Raw genomic sequence first — 19,955 nt, forward strand, 5'->3', positions numbered from 1 at the left:
TGACGTGGAGGATGGAAGCAAGATGGGAACCAAATTTAGGGGCTTTTGCAGTACTCCAGCTGAAGATGGTGCTCAACTGTGGCAGTGAAGATGGAGAGAAACAGACTGACTAGAGAAATCACAGGGAGACAACATTACTTAGACCGGGCGACGGATACGTACTGAGAGAGGACAGGCTGAAGCGAGTTCTTCGGATGCGGTCCTAGCAACTAAACTCTGAGGGAAGCTTTCCAGGCAATACTAAAGCTTCTTCCCATTCTAGGTCTCTTCCACATCTAGAAAGGATTAATTCCACACCCAAAATAATCCTATTCAGTTTCAAATTAAGGGGCCCCCATTTCAAACACCCATGCCCTGCTAACTCACCCCAGGACACTCAGCCCTGCCTCGTCCACGGCCAGCCCAGGCAGACAGGAGTACCCTTTCTTTTAATTTATCAACAAAACTTAAAAGACAAAAATGTATCTCTAAAACATAAAAACCCTATAGATGCACTACAGGCAAATCACCAAATTTTATTCAAGTATAGAGTATACCACCTCTACTATGAAATCTAAGAAACTCACAGCTTAAAAAGGAATTTCATAGATTTAGGTAGATGAACATCATCATTATACAGATGAAAACAACGAAGTAGAGACTGCTTCAGTCTCACCAAGTGACCTAGAATCGTAAGATTTGTACGTGGGTTTTATAACTCCTGATTCTGTCTTCTTACTCTTTTGAGACAAGGTCTGGTGCTGTCGCCTAGACTGGAGTGCAGTGGCAGGATCTTGGCTCACTGCAACCTCCGCCTCCTAGGCTCAAACCATTCTCTCACCTCAGCCTGCTGAGTAGTTGGGACTACAGGTGCATGCCACCAGGCCCAGCTAATTTTTGTATTTTTTTTAGAGATGGGGTTTTGCCATGTTGGCCAGGCTGGTCACTCCTGCAAGTGATCCGCCCTGTCAGCCTCCTAAAGTGCTGGGATTACAGGTGTGAGCCACCAGGTCTGGCCTTTCTCACTCTCTTAAACTCACTTTATATAAGATATAGAAAATAATGTTTAAAGTAAGCTGTATAAAGATTATCCCTAGATTTTATAAATCATATATTTCAAATGCATTAGCAGATAGTGATTCACAGTATTATAAATACTAAATAACTTTAAATTATAAGCTAGGCCCAGTGGTGTACACCTGTAGTCCCAGGTATTCAAGAAGCTGAGATTAAAGGATCACTTGAGCCCAGGAGTTTGAAACTAACCTAAGCAAAGTAGCATGATCCTGTCTCTAAAATAAAAATAATAATAATATAATCACACCTAAGGAAAGTGGAATAAAGGTCATGGAAGGGAGGAGTAAAAGGACTCATAATCTTAAAGCTATGACTGACTCATAGATATGCAACTAAGTATCAGTTCTTACATCATAAGATGCCTATAATCCCAACCCTTTGGGAGGCCTAGGCAGGAGGATTGCTTGAGGCCAGGAATTTAAGATCAGCTTGGGCAACAGTGAGAGATCCTTTATCTACAAAAATAAAAATACAAGAAAAATTAGTCAGGCATGGTAGCACACGCCTGTTGTCCCAGCTACTCCAGAGGCTGAAGTGGGAGAATCTCTTGTGCCTGGGAGGTCAAGGCTGCAGAGAGCCACGGTCATGCCACTGCACTTCAGCTTGGGTGACATAGTGAAACGCTGTCTTGAAAATAAAATCACAAAATCAGATTGAGAGGCCTGGTGAATTTGCCCTTGAATGATAGTTATAGAATGATTTATATATACATAGTACTGTAAATATCCTCTGCTTATTAGATCTTTTAAGAAATGCTTTCGCGGGGCATGGTAGCTCATGCCTTTAATCCCAGCACTTTAGGAGGCAGAGGTGGGCAGATCACCAGGTCAGGAGTTTGAGACCAGTCTGGCCAACATGGTGAAACCCTGTCTCTATTAAAAATACAAAAAAAATAAGCGGGGCGTGGTGGTGCACGCCTGCAATCCCAGCTCCTCAAGAGGCTGAGGCAGGATAATCGTCTGAGGCAGGATAATTGCTTGAATCCGGGAGGCGGAGGTTGCAGTGAGCCGAGATCACGCCACTGCACTCCATACTGGGTGACAGAGCGCGGCTCGTCTCAAAAAAAAAAAAAAAAAAAAGCTTTCATATCCCAGGTTACAAATTATTTTAAGTCTCCTAAGAAAAGGATACAGGGACATGAAAAGCCAAATTATGAGTTACATTAACCAGAAAGCCAGATTATGAATTATATTAAAAAGTTTTCAAATTATCTTATAGAATAAATATGGATTAATTTGTAGAAACTGAAAAGTTTTGTATTTTACTTCGAATTTTAAAAATACAAATAAAAAATATGATATAGACAGATATATTTCTAATTAACCAAAGAAGAGAACAGAAGATGAAGAGACATTCCACTTAGTTCACTAGAGTCTGATGTAAAATCTGTTGGCTTGGGTAAAGCGATGCTACACTAAGGAATCCAGTCTAGGGCATACCAAAACTTTCTAGGCTCACGTGTTTCTGATCAAAAATAACCAGAGGCTGCCTTTTCCCAAGGGGGCCTTGTGATTCAGGCCAAAAATTCCATAGCTCTAAACTTCAACAACTGCCAAACTGCAAACACAAATGAGAAATACTCTGAATTACTTTTTAACCAAAGTGATAGATAATTAGAACCAGTTGTCTTCCAACACTACATATTAAATTGTATATTAATATATGTTCATGTACTTTATTTACCTGCTGAATGAGATGGAAAGATCTATGAAGAGGTCATACTAGCATCGAAACTCACAGGTTAGAGGTCAAAGCCACAGGAATGACACAAGGCAATTTTTAAGGTTGATATTGGTAAAAATGGTCCAATTTATAAAGGAGGGAGACTGCATATATTTAAAGTACCTAATGTGAAAACATGTACAAAGGATGTCAATTTCAGCACCTTTTTTTTTTTTTTTTTTGAGACGAAGTCTCACTCTGTAGCCAGGATGGAGTGCAGTGGCACGATCTCGGCTCACCGCAACCTCTGCCTCCCGGGTTCAAGCGATTCTCCTGCCTCAGCCTCCCGAGTAGCTGGGATTACAGGCACACGCCACTACATCCAGCTAATTTTTTGTATTTTTAGTAGAGATGGGGTTTCACCATGTTGGCCAGGCTGGTCTTGAACCCCAACCTCAGGTGATCCGCCCACCTCAGCCTCCCAAAGTGCTAATTATAGGCGTGAGGCACCACACCCGGCCTCAGCACTGTTTGTGATAGTAAAATACTGGGAAGGGCCATAAGCAAGTGATTAAAAAAACTGTGTTACACCCATACAGTGGAACAGTGTGGAGACGTCATCACACGCACGGAATATCACTCAGTTGGATCTACTTGTGCTGTGGTGGAATTAGCTCCAGAATAGCTTAAGAAAGAAGCAAGATGTAGGACAGTAAAGACAGTATGGGAGGGGAAGGAGGTTCATTTTTAATTAATTAAAGAAAATAATAAATACTATTTTAAAAAATACCTGGTGGTATCTTCTTAGCAGTCCCTTTTTTGCTTCTTGGACTTCTTTTTCCAGGTATTTTTTTGTCCTTTCCCAAGAAGGCCTGTTCATCTCTGGAGCCTTCACAAAGGGTGTTTTCTGAGTTCTCACCTGCAGCCACCTCGCAGCTCAATATGCAGCTTTCATTATTATTGAGATTGTCCTGCTCAGACACTTGGGGCTTTCCCATTGCACTGTCACTGCTGGTCAGATGCTCAGGCCTGTCCCCATCAAGCTGATTTTCATTTTCATCTGATGCAGAAGGCAGGCAGGTCACACTCCTTTCCACGCTGTCACCAGGATGACATCCATCTTGTGGTTCTATTTGCAGATTATATGTAGGAGTATCGCTGTCATCCATTAGAGCATCCTCTGCTGAACCATTTAGAGTTATATTAAAGACCTTCCATGTCTACAATGACAAAAAGAAAAGAGCTACTTCATTTTCTAACCTTTGCAGATTCTCAGTGAGCTCTGATTTTCCCCTCCTCTTAGGTTGTTTCACTGTAAATAGGGAAGAGAAGGAAATGACTTCAGTTCATTCCCTTTCAGCATATGCAACCCAACCCCAAACTCAGCTGGTTCTCACGTGAATACCACAGGAGTCAACCCTGGCTCCTCAAGATAATCACCTGAGAGGCTGCCCAAATTCTGTTCTAGACCATTCCATTGGAATCTCTGAGGATGGAACCTAGGCACCGCTAATTTTGAAGTCCTCTAGGTGAGTCTAATGTGCACCAGGTTAGGACCGCTGCCTTAATGAAATGACTAGTTAAATAGGTTACGTGCTGAAATTGGTCTCTTATGTTGATCCCTGGACACTTAGCAGACAACTGAAAGCTAGTTGTATAAGTTCTTCCCTGGCTAAACAGCAGCAATATTTGGAAATGAAAATGTTCACAGATTTTTTCTAAAATAACCTAGAAAAAAGTATGTAAGGGGAAGTTCGGGTAGCATATATTTATACTATCATTATCTCTTTTATTTCCTAAAAATAAGCCCTGGAAGGTACCTTAGAGTTGTCGTCAAAATCCTTTTGAAGACTTACAAAAAAAAAAAAACAAATGCCATGGTTAACTCTAGGCTACTCTTAGTGTAGAATTGGAAGAAAAGCTAAATCTGCTTGAAGAATACCACTAATATTTTTAAAATTAACAAAACAGACTGCAAGCCCTTTATCAGTCATCTTTTATCTCCTCTTATTATCTAAAAGTATATTACATTTTAAGAAAAATGGTAGGTATGAAAGAAATATTCCAGTAATTCTGGAAAAAAACCTCAGTGAGAGGACTTCTAAAGATTCTTCAACTTAATGAGTAGAAACGCTTAATCTTTAGAAACATGTATATAAGGTACAGTCTTTAAAAACATGAGAAGTACAAAATAAGATATTCTCCCTATACCATTGAGGAAGGAGACCCCCGCTTCTCCTGCTACCCTCCTCTCCCCCACTTTTGCCTAGTTTATAAGATAGGAGAAAAGGGAGAAAGCAAAAAGTTAGAAGGAAACAGAAGATAAAAAGCCAGACGGCCTTGGCGCCCCCACCCGACCCTGGCGGCTAAAAAAATAATACTACCCCCTGACCTAAACTACTTGTGTTATCTCTAAATTCCAGACACTGTATGAGGAAGCCCTGCAAAACTTTCTGTTCTGTTAGCTGCTGCATGTAGCCCCCAGTCACGTTCCCCACGCTTGCTGATCCATCGCGACCCTTTCACATGGACCCCTTAGAGCTGTAAGCACTTAAATAGGCCAAGAATTTCTTTTTCAGGGAGCTCGGCTCTTAAGACGCGAGTCTGCCGACGCTCCCGGCCAAATGAAGCCTCTCCCTTCTTTAATCTGGTGTTGGAGGAATTTTGTCTGCAGCTCGTCTTGCTACGTACATCATATATTTTCAGCATATTTTGCAACTCAGATACTAAAATATCTAAATCTGGCTGGTATTATTTTCCTTAAAATATGTACTACATATCTCTACTGATCTGTGAAGCTGGTAACATCCTCAGCTGTTTTCCCATTTATGTAATTAAGAGGTATTCTAACACATATCTGCAATTGAAAGCATAAGCTTTTACTTTTACCTTCAAGAGACATGGAGGTCACAGGCCACAGGGGATGGTAGAACTAGAAAGCATTGTATAGAGAGCCCAAAACAGTAACAGTCACGTCTTGCTGAGGCTCTATCATGCAACAGAAACCGTGCCAGGGACCAGGTACAGTGGGTTACACCTATAATTCCAACACTTTGGGAGGACAAGGTTGGAGGATAATTTGAGTCCAGAAGTTTGGGACCAGCCTGGGCAACACAGTGAGACCCTGTCTCTCTCTCTATACACTTTTATAAATGAGCCGGATGTGGTAATGTGCACCCACAGTCCCAGCTACTCAGAAGGCTGAGGTGGCAGGATCAATTGAGCTCAGGCGGTAGAGGGTGCAGTGAGCCATGATCGTGCCACTGCACTCCAGCCTGGACAACAGAGCCAGACCCTGTCTCAAAAGACAAAACAAAACAGAAACTGTGCCAGAACCTCATACCTTATACCTTCTTTCTAGTACTCAAAGCAAGCCTACATCATGGGTATTCACAGGGTTTTAGATAAAAAATCTGAAACTCAAAGAGGCAAAATAAGATCATATTCCCGGCAAGAAGTGGAACTGGACCTGAAACTAGTTCCTCCTGACATTGGATCCCAGGAGGTACAGCATCACGGGTAAGAGTGCAGGCAGACCTGGGTTCGAGTTTGACTCTGCCATTTAACAAGCTGTTTTTGCAACTTTAGTAAAGTTACTTAGCATCCACGAGCCTCAGTTTTCTCATCTGGAACACTGAAGAACTGTAACACCGACCTCAAGGAGTCATTTTTGAAACTTAGTCAACGCTGCTGGTAAAGCACTTAGTGGAGTATTTGGCCCACAGTAAAAGCTCAATAAAAGTTATTACTTCCCAAATCTCACAGGTTGATATAAAGCACTGATAGGTTTACTCGACTGAGGCCTTAGCCTTACCGCAGGTTCAGTGACAGCTTTTCCAGACATCCCAGAAATGATGAGGTTCCTAACAACAGACTGATGCTCAGCAGCATCACTGCAGAAGGCTGAAGGCTGAATTTATGATAGCGATCTCATTCAGTTCCTGGAGTGTTTAATATCCATTCTGAGCACTGTTTCAGACGACTAAGAAACTGAGAAATGAGTCATTAAGACTTCTTGCTGTGGCTGGACTTGGTGGCTCATGTCTGTTATTCCAGTATTTTGGGAGACTGAGGCCAGAGGACTGCCTGAGGCCAGGAGTTCAAGATCAGCCTGGGTAACATAGCAAGACCCTGTCTCTTTAAGAAAAACTAAAAACCAAAACATCGAAAGACTCTTTGGTAAGTATGAAGTTACAGATCATATTTACAGCTTTGTTGAGTGTTATGTGCCAAGCCCTGACTTAAAACTATTTAGCCTAACACTCCTATTCAATTCTTGCAATGACCCTAGCAGAGAGTAATTTTAGTGCCATTTTACTGATAAGAAGCCAAGACTTGTATCTCATCGAGTCCCTCAGCTAGTAAGTTTAGAAATGGAATTTAGACCAGTTATAATCCTGACATGGACAACAGGGAAAGAATAACTTATATTTCATTCCAGCTATGGTACGCCCCAATTAGGGATCTACCCTACAACACAGGACACAAATCTAATGACCAGTGGGTGGGTGCAGGGAGGATATACTATTTAAGTAAAGTCGCTATTACCAGTACAGTACATATCCATTTCTGTGGGCCTGAACACATTTTACCTGCAACTCTTGTGATGACATAATTTAACTCATAAGATAATTTTATAAAATATTTTCTAATACTGACTTTCATGCTCTATCCAAGGTGTGAATATGCTGTAGTTTAAGAAATAAAGATACCTGGCCAAGTGCCGCGGCTCATGCCTGTAACCCGAGCTCTTTGAGATGTGAGGCAGGTGGATCACTTAGGGTCAGGAGTTCGAGACCAGCCCTGGCCAACATGGTGAAACTCCATTTCTACTAAAAATACAAAAATTAGCCAGGCGCGGTGGTGCATGCCTGTAGTCCCAGCTACTAGGGACGCTGAATCAGAAGAATCGCTTGAACCTGAGGGGTGGAGGCTGCAGTGAGCTGAGATTGTACCATTGCATGTCAGCCTGGGTGACAGAGGGAGACTTTGTGAAAGAAAAGAAAAGAAGAGAAAGGAAGAAAGAAAAAAAGAAAGGAAAGGAAGGAGAGAGAGAAAGGGAAAGGAAAGAAAATGAAAGGAAAAAAGAAAGGAAGGGGGAAGGAAGGAAGGAAGGAAGGAAGGAAGGAAGGGAGGAGGAAGGGAGGAGGAAGGGAAGGGAAGGAAAGGGAAAGGGAAAAGGGAAAGGGAAAGGAAAGGGATTCCTAACAATGCATCAAGGTCTGGCTCAAAAGTCGCTTACCCTAGTTTGCCTTCCCTGATTTCTCCATCACAAAGACCCACACATAATGTACAACAGCACGGTTGTCATTCTGTCCTCCCCAAATATGGCTCTGCACTTTGTATTTTTGCATATATGTCATACTAGATTTAAGCCATTTGAACACTCATAACCCAGGCATAGATAATTTTCATTCTTTGCAATGTTTAGTCCTGGGCCTTGTACTTACTAGATTCATGAAAGAGTAAGGAAACAATTTTCCACTGTTTCTCTCTGAAAGGGGGAAAGTCAGACTCATGGAATCCCAGCTGCATCCCTGCCCCTATTCTGAGAGGCAAAGGGACCCATTGCACAATATTTGGCTTCTGTCTGCATCCCTAACACATTTCAATACAAATGTCTTAACTTAAGCAATAGGATAAACTTCCTAATGGGGTTTATAATCCGTATAGTCTTACTGTTTTTAGAAACAGTTATAAATTAAACGTTTATTTTTGTCTCTTCCTCTTTCCTCTCCCTTAATGCTACAGGAATAGCATTTCAACAGGCTGATCTTCTGGTATACCTAGTATCTCACTACAAAGCACTTGGGCAAGAGAAAATTCACAAGGAGAAAGACGCCCAGTTAATACACAGTATTTTAAAATGTGTGCTAATAGTGCGTGGGACCTGAGGATTATTAGTTGAGACTGCATTCAAACTTATTTGCTGTATCTAAACAGTAAAGTTATTTTGTAGTAATCCCTAAGTCTATACAAATTCTCACAAAAGAAACAGTGACATGCTACAATCACTGCTACAGCACTGATTGTGGCATATTTTATCTTTTAAAAGCACAACAGCGAGTGCTGCCCAAGATTCCAGACTCTTGTGGCAAGAAAGCATTCCAAACATGTACACTGTATAAAAATCATTTGATGCATTGCCTCTCTACAGCTTAAGAATTTCAAACAACCATATTAAAGTGAGGCTTATACAAAACACGAGAACCCCCAAACTTTAAGGAAGAACATTAAATAAATGAACAATTTAAAGTAACAGGCTAAGAAAAAAAAAAAAATCTCCATTTTACCAAAAGCATATCTCAATTCTGGATAGGATTTGACTTCATTTTTTACACATCCTTAATGGATGTCCAAAGAGATTAAACATTAGGTATTACTAAAATTTTTTAAAATAATTTACGGGAATACATAGTGAAATATGTAGTATTTCACTGAAATGCTTTAAGACTACGGGTGCCATTTTTCCGTATTTCATACAAATCAGATAAACATTATACTTTTACTTTTGAAGTCAAGATCCTTCTGAAGAATAAAGATTCAAGCCCAAATTTAAATTTGATTTATAGCCAAACCAACATTTAGAGGAATATAGTCACCAAACTAATAACATAGTTTATTAACACCAAGTTCAAATTTGTCTATTCCCAGCCAATTCAGAACTGAGGAAGAAAGTGACCACGTCCAAGGCCGTGTGTGATGGCTCATGCCTGTAATCCTGGTGATTTGGGAGGCCGAGGCAAGCGCATTGCTTGAGGTCAGGAGTTCGAGACCAGCCTAGCCAACATGGTGAAACCTCATCTCTACTTAAAAAAATACAAAAATTAGCTGGGCATGGTGGTGGGCATCTGTAATCCTGGGTACTTGGGAGGCTGAGGCAGGAGACTAGCTTGAACCTGGGAGGCAGAGGTTGCAATGAGCCAAGATCTCACCACTGCACTCCAGCCTGGGTGACAGAGCAAGACCCTGTCTCAAAAAAGAAAGTGACCACATCCATATGATTCTGTTTATCACTGACATTCCATACCACTTAACATTTATTTTTACCACTTGACTCATTAGATAGGTTCTAATACCACTTACATCTCATTGCTAAATCTATAGTTTTCTTCTCTGATTAACACTCTTTGTTTAAACAAATATACCCTGAGGCAATATTCAGTACAACAGCAATCAAAAGTATGCCTCAGAGGGGTGATGGTCAAAAACTTTGTGACACACAATAAAAAATTCATTTTTCACTGAGCTCCTGAACCCACAAAATACATACATTTACGCAGCTAAAACTTAACACAGGTGAATCACTCTGATATGTTCTTTATTCCATTCAATATGATTTCACATATTTAAAAAATGCTGATCAAGATCCCCAGGTTGATTTCACATCCCATTGATGAGTGTCGACTACAGCAGTATGCCAGAAGGCAGTTTCTAGGAATTAATAGTATCTCAGCCTGAGGACCCCCGAGTGAGGACCACAGAAGGTAACAACGATCTCCAAACTGTTTTCTGAAAATAATGCAGATCATTTGGAATTTAGATACAAACTTCATTTAAAATGTCATTCTCCTAAGTTCAATGTAATAACGTATGCTAGGCCAGGCACGGTGGCTCATCTGTAATTCCAGCACTTTGGGAGGCCGAGGCAGGTGGATCGTCTGGCGGGTGGGGCAGTTGTTCAAGACCAGCCTGGGCAACACAGTGAGACCCCCACGTCTCCACTAAAAATAAAAATTAGCCAGGTGCAGTGGTGCATGCTTACAGTCCCGGTTACTTGGCTGAAGGGGGAAGATCACTTGAGTCTGGGATGTAGCAAGCTATGATCTCACCACTGCACTCTAACCTGGGCAACAGAGCAAGACTGTGTCTCAAAATATAGTAATAATGATTCAGGGTTCCTTAGCTGACATCTTCAGCTGTTAGCTCTATTCTACACCTATGCTATTCAAAATGGTAGCCACTAACCACACACAGCTACTGAGTATCTGAAATATGAACACACACTGAGGGACTCAATTTTTCATTTTTATAAATTTTAATAAATTTATTTATTTATTTATTTTTGAGACGGAGTCTCGCTCTGTCACCCAGGCTGGAGTGCAGTGGCGCAATCTCAGCTCACTGCAAGCTCCACCTCCTGGGTTCACACCATTCTCCTGCCTCAGCCTCCCGAGTAGCTGGGACTACAGGCGCCCGCCACCACGCCCGGCTAGTTTTTTGTATTTTTAGTAGAGATGGGGTTTCACCATGTTAGCCAAGATGGTCTCGATCTCCTGACCTCATGATCCGCCCACCTCGGCCTCCCAAAGTGCTGGGATTATAGGCGTGAGTCACTGCGCCCGGCCAAATTTAAATTTCTGAATGGACATCAATTCAGTTACTGAAAAACTTAAGTGTTTTTGGAATAACGGGTATGTGAATGTTTTTCACCTGTACATTTTATGAAATTGAAACTAGTTCAAGCATTTCCAATGAAAATTGTGTCCAAATTAAGATGTGCTATATTTATAAAATACATACCATATTTCAATGATTTAGTATGAATAAAATCGATATAAAAGAATTCATTAATTCTACATATTGATTACATGTTGAAATAATACTTTAGATATATTGAATAAACTATTACTAAAATTAATTTCTCCCTTTGAAAATTTTTAATGTGGTTACTAGACAACAAAACTACATATATGTCTCACATATTTCTATTGACAACACTGCTGTCTATGACATTGCCTTGGCAGTGCCACAGCAGCCAAATACGGCTCATGGTGAATCGCTCCACTTTAGATTCTTCCTTTGCTAACACAAGTTGTGCTACAGGTATTTCCTGGATATAGATATTATTATTACTGTAATTAAACAAATGCAAATACTTGTTGAAGGAAATAGGTACTATTTAAAATTAATTTTTACCTCATTTCCCATATTCACAATGAAAATCACTAGATCATGCTGCTCCTTTTTTTTGTACTTTCCCATATTCAAAATATCCCTGGCACTTCATAAAAGTTAAATAGTATTGTAATTAAAATTAGTAAAACAGCCTTTCAGTAATCACTCTAAATACCTAAATTTCTACATAATAATACAGTACAAAAGTAAATCACATTGTTTTAATATTTCTTTAATAAGAATAAAAAATATAATTTCATCAAGATTTAGTTCTTCATTTAGCAAAAAGAAAGGCCATAGAAGAGAAAATGTATGCTATGAGGTATGCAAGAAGGATAAAAATGTGACAAAGTTACAAGATACGAAAGGAAAAACAAGAATAAATGTGAAGGTAATGATTTTAAGGGAAAAACAACATCAAATACAGATTTTCAGTTATGAAGAGAGAGCACTGTTAAAAATATGAAGAAATTAACTGAAACTGTGTGACTCATATTCCCCAAAAAACCTTGGGGCAGACAAAGTGAATGAAAGGAAGCGTAATTTGTTTCATATTCCTCAATCCTGCCTTTCATAATGGGGCTTGGTTCAAGATAGCTTATGTATTTACAGGGCTTTTGAGTTCAAAATCCATTACACAGATGGAATGACAGGTCAAAAGCCTCACTGTGGGTACCTCAAGCAGCACAGAGATAAAGAGTCAGCTCTCTTCCCTCGTCCCTCTCTTACGCACAGATATATACAAGTTCTACTTCAGTAAACAAAAGAAAGTAAACACATCCAAATTGTGCTTATTCGGTTTTAAATACCTCTTTGTTGTAAAGATGTACTGCAATCATACTTTTAAGCCGCAACCAACAGAATCTAAGACTTGAAAATACTTTGGTTCAGACTATAGCCGACTCTTTTAAAACAAAAATCATGTTTACTGCCTGTATCAACTATACATCCTCACGGAAACTGTCTTACACATGACTCATTAAATAGACATATAAAACTATATATTGTTTTAAAATGTCAATTTTTGAAAATACTACGGCAAAAGCAAATTATTAGAACCTTCTTTTAAGATGTCTGACAAAATAGCTTTCATTATCTGAATAAAATGCTAAGACTAGTCAGGCACAGTGGTGTGCCTGTAGTGTCAGCTACTCAAGAGGCTGGGGTGAGAAGCTTGCTTCAGCTGGGGAGTTCGAGACCAGCCTGGGCAACACAGCAAGACTCCATCTCTTTAACATTTATTGAAGATTTAGTAAGTGTCAGTGTTTTAAGTTTGTTACATATATATAATTTAATCCCTATAAGTCCTATAAAGTAGTTCTAAAATTATTTCCATTTTTTACAGAAGTAAACAACAATAGAAAGATGAAACACATAGGCCTCAGTCACGCTGCTATTACCTGGCAAAGTCAGGATTCAATTTAGAATCTGATTCCAGAGCCTGTATCCTTAACCACTATAATCATTTTTATATTACTTTTAAAAACCAGCTGTTTTCAGATATATATGTTGTAAATACCAAATTGCTACTTTAAGGAGGTCACAAAATGAACATTTCCAATATCTTGAGATGTTTTTCAAATATGTCAAATGTAGAAAAATAGGTTACACAGCAAATACATAAAACCCACCAATAAGACTCTTGATTTGCTGCATTCCTTTAATATTATGAGTTCATTTCTTCAGGTTTATATGTTGGGCTATATAACCACCCCATTAGAAATTATCTGACATTCATAAGATACCTGACATTCATCTTTGTGCATTTAGAAAAATTTTTACCAGGCAGGCCACAGGCACTTACCGAATCAATATCACGTTAAAGAGGGACTAACATGCAAGAGTCTCCAAACTTTGGTGGTGTACTATTTATATATTATCTATGTATCTCAGATATAGCTAAGATATATGCGAGATACATAAGATATAGCTTGCATATATATCTTATATATAGATACAGATAAAAGATGTTATATATTTGATATATCTTTTATATATATCTTTTATATATCTATATCTTATTTATATATCTCATATGGTTAATATAGATGAGATACATAAGATAGAGCTTGTATATGTATCATATATAGATATGTCAAAGATATATAGCTTTATATATAATATATATCAAATATATAATAAAAGGTATATATTATATATACTATATAATGAAGACACATATCAAAGATATACCATATATCTTTGCTTATTATAAGCACACTATCAGTAATATACATATACATGTATACACACACACACACACACACACACACACACATATATTTCCCCCCCCAGAGACATAGTCTAACTTTGTCCCCCAGGCTGGAGTGCAGTGGCAAGGTCATAGCTCACGGCAGCCTTGAACTCCTGGGCTCAAGCAATCCTTCCACCTTAGCCTCCCAAATAGCTGGGACTACAGGTGCGTGCCATCACATCCAGCTAATTTTTAAATTTTTTGTAGAAACAGAGTCTCACTATGCTGCCCAGTCTGGTCTCAAACTCTTGGCCTCAAGTGATCCTGCCACCTCAGCCTCCCAAAGTGCCAGGATTACAGATGTGAGCCACCACACCCAGCCTAGGCAACGAAACTGATCGTGCGTATACCCACCGTAGGTATATCTGCTCATAAACCATATGTACATATGCTGTATACATATGTATGTATACATTCTTTGTGCGTTTTTTTGAGACACAGTCTCTGCTGCCCAAGCTGGAATGCAGTGGTGTGATCTTGGCTCACTGCAACCTCTGCCTCTTGGTTCAAGTGATTCTCCCACTTCAGCCACCTGAGTAGCTGGGATTACAGGCACGCACCACCATGCCCAGCTAAGTTTTGTATTTTCAGTAGAGACAGGGTTTCGCTACGTTGGCCAGGCTGATCTCGAACTCCTGACCTCAAGTGATCTACCCGCCTCGGCCTCCCAAAGTGCTGGGATTACAGACTTGAGCCAGCACCCTGCTCCCTCATTTTAAACAAATGCAAAAACAAACATGAATAAAGAATGTACTTCTTGGCAAGGGCAGACTCCTGCCGATAACTAGAAAAGTTGACAGAAAGCTTCAGTTTGGAAGCCAAAAAAGCTGAGCAGAGTGCTGAGTAGGTTCACAGAGCTGCAGGAAACACCAGAGTTCGAGGTCTTCCAAGAAGAGGGGACCACAGGCCTTCTGGTGGGACCTACAAGCGATACTCCCCAGAAGAAAAGGCAAGGCTGGAACAGATCAGTGCTCGCAAGGACTAACCCAGAAGAATCCATCATCTCATCTCTGGTTGAATTAAGGTGATCTGTTCTAACCTGGTTGCCTGCCAGAAACTAAAGTCAATCCTCTCTGCAAGAAAAATCCAACAAAGGTTCAAATTATTTCCACAACTTTTCATATGCAATATTCAGTATATAATCCAAAACAACCAGGCATGCAAGAGATCACATCTTGATTTTAAAAAGAAAACTAGGGGAAAAAACAGCAGAAACAGACGCATAGGAGATCCACAGACTGGAGGCAGGGAGGGAGTGGTATGTTGGGAGCAAGGAACTGGGGAGCATATAGAAGGTTTAAAATAGTCAGTGTGGGAAACTGGAACAGTAACTGACCTGGCAACTGTGGAGGACTGCAGGGCTGCCGGGAAGGTCTACTGAGATGAGTTCCACTACATACTCCGTTCCATTCGACTTGGTTTCATACACTGTCTTCAAATCAATCTCATCATGCAAATCATCCACAATCTAGCTAAAAGAATCCTATACCTTAATCTTCTACTTGAGTACAAAATATCCATAAGACCGACACCTATGCTGGAATTTTTTTCATCATAATGGAAAGACTCAACACCAATTTTCATTTGTGCACCTCCTTTATTCTTGACTGCACTGCCATTCTTCTTCCCACTTAATGTGGACATGTGAAAGCAGTTTTTAAAACCCTTGCCTCTGGTTTATTTCACTTAAAGAAAATTAATTATTAAAATGTTGACTTGGCCGGGCGCGGTGGCTCAAGCCTCTAATCCTAGCACTTTGGGAGGCCGAGACGGGTGGATCATGAGGTCAGAAGATCGAGACCATCCTGGCTAACATGGTGAAACCCTGTCTCTACTAAAAATGCAAAAAATTAGTTGGGCATGGTAGCAGACGCCCGTAGTCCCAGCTACTCAGGAGGCTGAGGCAGGAGAATAGTGTGAACCTGGGAGACGGAGCTTGCAGTGAGCAGAGATCGCGCCACTGCACTCCAGCCTGGGTGACAGAGCAAGACTCCGGCTCAAAAAAAAAAAAAAAGTTGACTGATATAAGTTAGTTTGAAATTTCACATTATTTCTTAGCAATTTCAGATTCTTCTAACATAGATACATGACTGAATTCTTATACCTATACAAGAAAGCCAACGTATGTGGCTAGGCATGGTGGCTCAGCACTCTGCGAGGATCACTTGAGACCAGGGATTGAAGACCAGCCTGGGCCTTAAAGCGAGACCCCATCTCTACAGACAATCTAAAATATTAGCTGAGCATGGTGGCGTGTGCCCGTGGTCCTAGCTACTCTGGTGGCGTGTGCCGGTGGTCCTAGCTACTCTGGAAGCTGCAGTGGGAAGACTGCTTGAGGCCAGGAGTTCAAGGCAGCAGTGAGCTATGACCCTCCCTGCACTCCAGTCTGGGAAACAGAGCAACACCTTGCCTCTTAAAAAGAAGAAAAAAGTTGGCTGGGCCCGGTGGCTCAAGCCTGTAATCCCAGCACTTTGGGAGGCCGAGACGGGCAGATCACAAGGTCAGGAGATCGAGACCATCCTGGCTAACACGGTGAAACCTGTCTCTACTAAAAAATACAAAAAACTAGCCGGACATGGTGGCGGCGCCTGTAGTCCCAGCTACTCGGGAGGCTGAGGCAGGAGAATGGCGGGAACCCAGGAGGCGGAGCTTGCAGTGAGCTGAGATCCGGCCACTGCACTTCAGCCTGGGCCACAGAGCGAGACTCCGTCTCAAAAAAAAAAAAAAAAAAAGAAAAAAGAAAAAAGTATAGTTACAGGCAAATTCACATATATTTTCTTCTGCCATCCTCACTGTCTACTTTTTCTTATCTTGAAAAATTATGATATAATGTTGCCCTCTGAATGGGAACAAGATGCTCCTGCTGCACATTCAGAGGAACACTGGTTTCAAACTGCTTATGCAATACAAGTGCTAATGCTTTGTCTTACCGCGCTCTTTGTAACCAAAAGCCTTTTGGCCAGCATTCAAGGTTACCATGAGGACATGAAACAAAGCAAATAAGTCTCCACATGACACTGAACTCTGACCTCAGAGGTTGAGCACTTCAACTAAACTTAACCAGCCTTCAGGGTAATCAACTTTGAGTGTCTACAACAAAGATCCATATACTAAATACAATGGGGCAAGAGAGAGACAGATGAGACACAACATGCCCTAAGGACTATGTATTCTAAAAGTGGAAAATAAAAATAGAAAAGCTGATACTCTAGCAGGTAATTTATTATATGATGTGTCTATAAACCCCGCCCTAACTAACATTCCTCTTCTCTCAGAAAAACTTTGCTAAAAAGAAGAATGTGATCAGTGACAAGCAATTTCTTTGAGAGTCAGAGGAATGAAGGTTACTTCTATTGTGGAGAGGTGTAATGCATGAATATTTAAGAATATCCAATTCCATTACAGAAAATCAAAGATACAAATAAGAGAGATGAAAATAAGTACAGAGCAAACAGCTTGAGAAGTTAGACACAGAGAAAGTAAACAGGGCATCTGTGTGGTAAACACAGGAAGGAATGAAAGCACTTATAACCACCAAATATTCACAAGACCAGAGGAAACACAAAATACTCATGAAGGTACTGATATTCATGAGGTATTAAATCAGCCAATCCAATTGGTAGTATCCATTTCCACACCTACATGCCCCCTGCCCGGGAAACACAGATGAAATCCATAGCTGCTCATCACACTAACGGGTGGACAATAGGGTCAGGCGGGTCCCTTGTTTCTCGGATAGGGCGAAGGAGTGCTGGCCTCAGGCGTCTTCACTCTGCTGAGCTACCATGTTCATCTTCAGCCATGGTGTGCAGGAAATGTTGCTACAGCAGAGAACCCTGGAGAAGAGAACGTTGTAACCCAGCTCTGAGACGGTGTGTTCCCTCCGTTCCACCCACACCTGAGGTGCACGGAGCAGCAATCTCAAGAGAAGAAATAAACAGGGCCAAATAGAAAGGTGAGGAAGCACAGAATGAAGAGCGAACAGACTTTGGAATAAGAGTGCTGAAGGAAAGTACTGAGTGACGAGCCTGATAAACGGAGGCGGGGCCAGAGCCTAATCCAGGAATTCAGACTAGCGCTTTTCAGACTATCTGCTGTGAAAGACCACCTTTTTCCCCCCTAGTGGGCCATGAACCAATTACTAGGGGGTTAAGGGGAGGAGGATACAAAACATAAGTCCGGCTGTGCTCAGTGGCTCATGCCTGTAATTCTAGCTACTGGGGAGGTTGAGGCAGGAAAATCACTTGAACCTGGGAGGAGCAGGTTGCAGTGAGCCGAGATCAAGCCACTGCACTCCAGGATGGGAGACAGGGACTCCGTCTCAAAAAAAAAAAAAAAAAAAAAAAAGAGCATGGAGGTGGAGGTGCAGCTCGCGGTCTGCAGGACCGAGTAGATGTGGAAGGTAAAGAACAGTTACGAATCCACCTCCAGGTACAGGCTCCTCTATGCTCATAACTGCCGGGAACAGATGGTGAAAGACAGAATACAGCGGGAGAAGGCAGAGGAAAGAAAAACAGCAACAGCCACGTTGTGTTTAACTTCGTTGTTTGATTTGTGTGAAGGGCCAGTAAATCTGGTCACTCTTAGCACATGGGTCTGAAAAGTTTCATCTTGCTAAACATAAGGAGTACATACACATAAGATATTAACAACTGCGTGCTTGACTTCTATGAAACTTTACACATAAGATATTAACAACTGCGTGCTTGACGTATATGAAACTTTACAATCATCTTTTAAACTGTAATGAACAGACACTTCTATTTAAAAAACCTCTAGTAAAAGGATATTATATTCTACTGGATACCATTAAATTAATGAGATATAATACATATTGCAAAAATACTTTTGCCTATGATATTAGCAGATATCTCATAACATTTTGCCTATAAAACATTTTTCATTTCTCCCTATAGAATCCAGCTCAGACGTATGAATAAAAATAAAATAAACCAAGTATTAACGGGCTGCTGGTAAAGGGCATCTCCCTAAGGTACTAATGTTTCTTCAAAGCCACAAAGAACACTTGATCAGCTATCTACTTACATTGCTTTTGTGAAAGTTTATAAGAAATTGAAAACGTAAAATGCAATGTCCTCTTGAACACATTAGGAGTTTGCAGCTGTAATGGAATGTTTTTAAGCAACCACGTGCTTTACAAGGACCCAGACTACGTTTCTAAAAGATTGGGATGGGCCAGGCGCGGTGGCTCACGACTGGAATCTCAGCACTTTGGGAGGCCAAGGCAGGCAGATCACCTGAGCTGAGGAGTTTGAGACCGGCCAGACCAACATGGAGAAACCCCATCTCTACTAAAAATACAAAATTAGCCGGGCATGGAGGCACATGCCTGTAATCCCAGCTACTAGGGAGGCTGAGGCAGGAGAACTGCTTGAATCTGGGAGACGGAGGTTGCAGTGAGCCAAGATTGTGCCATTGCACTCCAGCCTGGGCAACAAAAGCAAAACTCCATCTCAAAAAAAAAAAAGATTGGGATGGGTAGAAAAAATACAGCGTGGAGACACTGATGAAGCTTCACCCAATGTGGCTGTTACCATATCCATGTATGGGAATGATTCAAGAAGAAAAGCATAAAATTGCAATGAAAATACAGGACAGAAATAGCAGCTAAAGACAGAAGATTATTACTCTAGGAAGTATCAGGATGTGAGTGGATATTTTGATGAATTAAATCTTTTTTACATGCTACAAAAGAAACCTTCAGGCTGGGCGCGGTGGCTCATGCTTGTAACCCCAGCACTTTGGGAGGCCGAGGTGGGGGGATCACTTGAGGTCAGGAGTTCAAGACCAGCCTGGCCAACATGGTGAAACCCTGTTTCTACTGAAAACACAAAAATCAGCCAGGTGTGGTGGCACGCACCTGTAATCCCAGCTACTCAGGAGGCTGAGGCGGGACAATCGCTTGAACCCTGTGGGCTGAGGTTGCAGTGAGCTAAGATCACGATACTGCACTCTAGCCTGGGCAACAAACGGAGTGAGACTTTGTCTCAAAAAAAAAATAAGAAACCTTCACAAAGACACCAATGTTCTCAAAATTAAATCCCCGTAAAATATGCTGAATCTT

At 40.9% G+C, this 19,955-nt stretch overlaps 1 protein-coding gene across 10 annotated transcripts in view; it reads right to left on the reverse strand.

Moving 5' to 3' along the window:
- Nucleotides 1-19,955, reverse strand: part of CNST (consortin, connexin sorting protein) — a 107,139-nt gene that overhangs the window by 66,861 nt on the left and 20,323 nt on the right. For all 10 annotated transcript variants that reach the window (XM_023216140.3, XM_023216139.3, XM_023216141.3 and 7 more), the window contains one exon: nucleotides 3,509-3,938. In XM_023216140.3, the coding sequence (XP_023071908.2) occupies nucleotides 3,509-3,598 (90 nt within the window). In that variant the 5' untranslated portion in view covers nucleotides 3,599-3,938. The remainder of the gene's footprint in view (nucleotides 1-3,508; nucleotides 3,939-19,955) is intronic.

This window comes from Piliocolobus tephrosceles, chromosome 1, assembly GCF_002776525.5.
Source record: "Piliocolobus tephrosceles isolate RC106 chromosome 1, ASM277652v3, whole genome shotgun sequence".
In the NCBI taxonomy this organism is placed as follows: domain Eukaryota; kingdom Metazoa; phylum Chordata; class Mammalia; order Primates; family Cercopithecidae; genus Piliocolobus; species Piliocolobus tephrosceles.